Raw genomic sequence first — 6000 nt, forward strand, 5'->3', positions numbered from 1 at the left:
AGTGTCAACCTTTTATGGAAAATATTACATTCCAACCAAGAAAAAAAAAGCTAAAAAGTACCGGTATCATAAAATATAATAGTACAGTATTATAAGCTAGAATATTTTAATGTTCTTTCGCAAAACCCTTGCTTTGTGATGTTATCTTCCAGTTTTGCCAGGCAAATTACTGGAAGAAAGTAGTGAAAATCTTTCAAGGATTAAGGGATGTCTCATACTGTGTGTTCTCCACAGTAGACCTTCTTTGTGTTCTCCACAGTAGACCTTCTATTAATGCCAGCAAAGCAAAGGAAGAGCAAACTCCTTGGAGGCTATTCCCTAAAGTTGGAGTGTACACTTGTAGTCTCAACTGTTACTTCAATGTAACAAGTCTTTGTAAGAGGACAATCCTAGTGAGCTTCTTAGCTTCGTTACCCCAATATAATGCATAATTAAGAGCGCAAAGTCACCGATCAGACTGCGCTACATAAAGCTCACTGGGGTTTTGACTTGCAGAATGCAAAGTGAACTCAAGATGTTAAACCTGTACCTCACATGCAAACTCCTGTTGTAGTGAGTAAACTTTATTTAAGTACGGTAGTGTCCACCTGTTCAGTCAAGCTTAGAGTGGTTTACCCCGACAATCGCTATAAATCGTATTGCAACAGATGGACAGACATTTACTTTATTACTCACCTCTTATCTATCTCTGTACAGGACTCCGTGCAGCAACAGACTCTATTGGCCATTAGCCGTTTGGGTACTAGAAAGTACCAGTCACGGGTATCAAGGGAACGTCGAGTGAAGACTGCAAGAGGTGGCAAACTGGAAACGGCCAGCACCAGTAGTTCAGTGCCTGTGTGTGCTGTGTGTCTGGAAGAATTTTCGGAGGGACAGGTAAACACCAAATTAGTATGGAGTTCTTGTACAGCGTCTCCACTGAAATGAAGCCCCAAAGTTGGTTGCTAGCAAGTAATGAGTAGCAGTGTCCTAGTGCATGAGCTGTGAATACCCAGTATTCTTCTGATGGGTAGTCCAGGTTCCTACAGTCAGCATTCACACATGGCTTGTTATGCAATCTGTATGCTACTTTATACTGATATATTTCTTTGGCGTTCACTCTTTGCTGTGTTTAGGACTTGCGGATTTTGCCTTGCTGCCACGAGTATCATCTGGCTTGTGTAGATCCTTGGCTGAGGCAGAATCGCACCTGCCCGCTCTGCATGTACGATATCCTAGGTAAGTGAGCTAATGTTTTGTTCGGGGTTAGGCAGTGAAAGTTTTGAAAATGGATGATATGTGCTAAAGTAAGATGTCAGGAGAGTCAATGATGATTTGATAAGGAGTACCAACACTGCTTAGAACCTGCACACTGGATTGTACAAAGGACAGGAAGGATGTTCGGTTTGTATGTGCATCAGAGTACGACTTTCACTCACATGTTCATATATGCTTAAAGACTAAAACTGGATTTACAGTAGTGTGAGGACAGATTTTTTTTTTGGGGGGGGGACACTTTTGGTGAACAAACCTCAATTAATAGAAGAGATGGAAGCGTAATGGGAATAATACTAAGTGAAAGTACTTCGCTTAGGCATATGATGCATTTTTGGACCTTAACCTGATGCAGGGTGTTATATCTGAGGCTAAAACATTGGTGGTATGACGTACCTTGTGGGCAGTTCACATAGCTCACCCATACATCATTGTGGAGAGGGCCGTATACTTGGATGGTAATAATACCCATCTATAGAATCCTAAAGACCTTTAGGGAAATAACAGTTGTTCGAAAAGATTGAAGATTGACCTTTTCTTTTTATTTATTGTAGAGAACGACACCCAATCTCGTCCCTCAGCCATCACACCCAGTACACAGCCACATTTGTGGGGCCGGTACCCAGGCAGAGCACACTTCCAGCATCCTCCTCCTCCTCCTCTTGGAACGCCACTCATATACCCTCACCAGAACAATGGTATATTCTTCTCTCGATCTCCTTATTATTTGGGCCCAGGAAATCCATGGGAATTGCCAATACTTCGCTCTAACCGGCGTGCCCCTGAAGCAGTGAGAGATGTGGGCATTACTCCACAGTGCCAGATATCCAGCGGGTACTTGCCAGATGACACTGGCAGTGACAGTAGCTCAGGACAATGCTCCTCCAGCGAGAACTGTACAGACATTAGTCTGCGCTGTTTGCAGGGTTCTTCCTCGTCTTCTTGCCACAGCTCCCAGAGCAACCAGGGGGAGTCATCCTCGCCAGCACTTCCCTCACTTTTTCTACCTCAGACAGATCTGCCAGGTTTTAACCCTGCCCTGTCCCAAAGTTCTTATGCCAGCCATATTCACTTTCACCAACACCGTCATCACTACTACAAACGGCCACATCCCAATGTTTCCCACAGTAACCCTCACCGAGCCAAGCGGAGGCCAAGGCCTCCTAGGGGGGAGTCTAGGACTGATCCAGGATATAACAGGGAGCACCGAGTTATGTTAAGAAATGCTGGAGAATCAAGGGCACTTCTGACTCACAGAGATCCCAGGACTCCATATTCAAGAACGTCCCTTGATCACCGGACAAATAGAGAAGTAAGGCACAGCCAGCCCACACCATTATCTCCTTCATCAGTACAGGATCCAAATGAGCCTGAAGGATCCTGTCCATTAAGGGGACCTAGGACTGAACCTCCGATCAGGAGTCATCGAAAGAAAAGGTCTGCTGCACCTGGGCAGCTTCCTCCATTATATCATCCACGCCAGTGTTGCCCAACCCCTGGTGTCCAGTTGTGTGAAAGATCGCAGCCGGGTTTGGCAGATGAGGTCAGACTTGTACATCCAAGGGTCAACACTCATCGTGAAAACACAGCAATGATGCACCTATATCACCCACCACATCACAACCAGGGTATGTAATAACTCTTAAATAAACCAGATAAGTCTCACAGACTGTTCAATTAAGCTCTTGAATACAGTTTGACAGTACAACGGTCAAAATAAGGTGGCTGTGACAATAGTTTTCATTAGTTTTCCATTGCTGGTAGAAAAAATATACTACTGTTCACCCAACTACATTATGCTAGAGCCTTCCAATTCTGGAATATTATTGTGAGGACATGGTTGGGATGACGACAACGACTCGGTTGTTAGAGGTTAAGGTCATGTTTCTATGAGAACTGCTAGAAGTACAGATCTACAGCCTTCAGCTTCACATAACATTGTAGTTGGTGGCAAATGATTTCTGAGTGGGAAACAGCAACTTAACACCAGTTCTTTAAAGCACTTTAGTGTCCCATGTAACCTCACTGACAAAGTATGTTTATCAAAGTAAGCTTGCAAGCTCCTTACTTCATATATCAGTTTGTCAGTCTGGCAAATCTAGTTTTCATGACATAATATGTGAGTACCTTCCTATGCATTCTTCATAATGCGGCCAATCACTGGCAGGAAATGCTCATATTGAAATTAATTAGATCTTTCTGGTGGTGAGTATGCTATGTGGGCACATTGTTAGCAGCTGAATACCTGGCCTCCTAACAGAGATGACCAAGAAGTCCCTGGTACTCGGGCTACCAGCTGAACATCATTGTTTTGTACAATGTGGTTTTAAGATGTACTGCTTATAAGATTGTCATTAATTTCTGTGAAAGGTCAATGTTGTTGCTTTTAAATGTCTCTTTGTTTTTCTTGATATTGTCTAAAAACGTTTTGCTCTTTAACACCCTGTCCTGTGTCATGTTGCAGGTAATGGCGATGAGATTGAAGCCGTGTGTGAGCATGCCGTGTAACTGCAGGAAATGTGAACGCATTTGGCATCACCAAACAGTACAGGCTGTAGTAACCGGGGCTTCGAATCCCGCCTGCATATTTCGCCTTTTTCCCAAACTTTCAGCTCCTTCTTTAGCCCCTGAGGTCATGTTACACCCAGTCCATTCCCAGGCAGAGACTGTGCAGCTGCTAAAAGGCCCAGAACATCTGTGCAAAGCTCTGGCATGTAAGTCTGGCGTTAGAACATAGTTGTTAGATAAAGTCAGAGACGCTTAGAAATATGTATCATCAGAGACCTATTAATATGAATATATTGGTTTGCCTAATAGCAGAAGAAATGTAGGATTATGTTTCTTTGTGGTTTAAGTCTGTAACAAGAATTCAATTTCAAATCCTTGTACTAACATATAAGGCCCTCCATAACGCTGCTCCTCCATACATTTCTGCCTTTATAGAAAAAATACACTCCTGCTCGGTCTTTACGTTCTTTCCATGGGCTAAGGCTCTCCTCCACACTTATCACCTGTTCTTTTTCCCATCTACCCCATACCTCATGCTGCCTCATATCTCTGAAACCTACTTCCACCCAACCTCCAGCTTTCACCCACTCCCAACATTCAAGAAACATCTCAAATCCCACTTCTTCAGAGAAGCCGCACCATGTCTGTAGCTAGAACGTCCAGGTCACTGATACAACCACCACACTACTGTTCTCTATACCTTTTGTCTTTCTACACCGTATTCCCTGAACATTGTAAGCTTGCAGGCAGTGTTCTCTCCACCTAATGTATCGGTTTGTCCTAGTCTGTCAATTCTAGTCTTGTCATACATCTTGCCTAAGTATACTTAAGTTAAATGTTTTACACTCTGACCAGTTCTCTGCTTGTCCTCAGGATGCCTTTTTGCAATTGGACCTAATGCTTCAGCACATTCTGTCTGAACCAAGTAACGTCTCATCGGCTGCATCATCTGAAATCCAGTGGAATACCTGCCGGCATCTATTCACTGACCCCCTGAACCATCCATAGAAACATCAGTCAGAAGACCTTTTGTCATGTAGCCGTAGAAGACTTGTTTTCATGAAAACTTCAGCCCTGTGGAGAACTCTGATTTGTGAAGGTGTTAATAACCCTTCCGTGAAACATTCCATAGGTATCCCCACTGCAACAGTGGTGGACTCAAGTGACTGACAAGATATTACATTTTATGCAGGACTAACCTAAATTGCCAAGAAACCTAATGAGCCCTGTGCTGCAACTTATGTGAATGTTATGGTTTTCTTTGTAAATTGCACTTACTAAAGGCTCGCTAAATATTGATCTCACTTAGCAAGGTAACCTGGTGAGGTAGCCTTAAAAAAATATATAATAATTATTGGGCTCACCCAGACTTTACTATAGTGGCCCAATCCTTTACATGTTAGAGTACTGTTTTCAGATGCCTCCTGTGGCCAAAGGTAGAACTGCAAGTTCAAAATAAGCAGTTGCTCCACCTACCCCTCAACCACACCTGCATCTCCTCTCCGAACGTATAACCACCCTTTATATTTATGTAGCTGCAATACACGTAGTTGGATTAATTTTAAAAAAATAATGCACACCTTACTGACCAAATGTCTTATTTTTGACATGCTATTACATGTTTAGACAGGTTCAACACTCGTTGCCTATGTTTTATAACAATGACCTTATGATCAGGTGCCAACGGTCAGACTAAGGGTTGTCAAAGAGGTACCACAAAAATGAAAATATGAATGTTAAAAAAAAACCTTTTCTGGTGCCATTGTGGCTATACATTAGAAGCCTCTACCATACGCTGGTGCTGTCAGTCGTGGCATGTGAATCCAAGTCATATGTTTGAGACTACAAAACTTCACTTTATCTTCCTGTGCCTCACATACTAAAATTTGATTGTATGCTCTTGTGCCTCAATTCTGCCTTGTACATAACTTTGTAAAGAAAGGAAAAAAAAAACTTTTGTATATTTGTAAAAGTATTATATTTATATTTTTGCTGTTCGTTGAAGAACCAATGAAATCAATTTTCCTATGGATTTGAGTCTTGTTGATCATTTATCGAAACACACGGTGGTTATTTTGAGATTATATAGTCATAATGTATCTGTTTCTCAATAGAGAAATATTGATATTCCCATTTATATTCTTTTCTTTTAAACATATAGGCAATAGGCAAGATTTTTTTCCTCGATTTGATATAAACATAACAAAAACCCATGGCCAAAAGTGTGTAAAAATATAT

General features: G+C 42.0%; 1 protein-coding gene across 1 annotated transcript in view; it reads left to right on the plus strand.

The window, feature by feature from the left end:
- RNF43 (ring finger protein 43) overlaps positions 1-5794 on the plus strand; it is a 26383-nt gene extending 20589 nt beyond the window's left edge. The window contains exons 6-10 of the mRNA XM_053457263.1: positions 697-876; positions 1116-1218; positions 1809-2882; positions 3719-3968; positions 4636-5794. Coding sequence (XP_053313238.1) covers positions 697-876; positions 1116-1218; positions 1809-2882; positions 3719-3762 — 1401 coding nt within the window. The 3' untranslated portion in view covers positions 3763-3968; positions 4636-5794. The remainder of the gene's footprint in view (positions 1-696; positions 877-1115; positions 1219-1808; positions 2883-3718; positions 3969-4635) is intronic.
- Positions 5795-6000: the final 206 nt, after the last annotated feature.

This window comes from Spea bombifrons, chromosome 2 (genome assembly GCF_027358695.1).
Source record: "Spea bombifrons isolate aSpeBom1 chromosome 2, aSpeBom1.2.pri, whole genome shotgun sequence".
NCBI lineage: Eukaryota > Metazoa > Chordata > Amphibia > Anura > Pelobatidae > Spea > Spea bombifrons.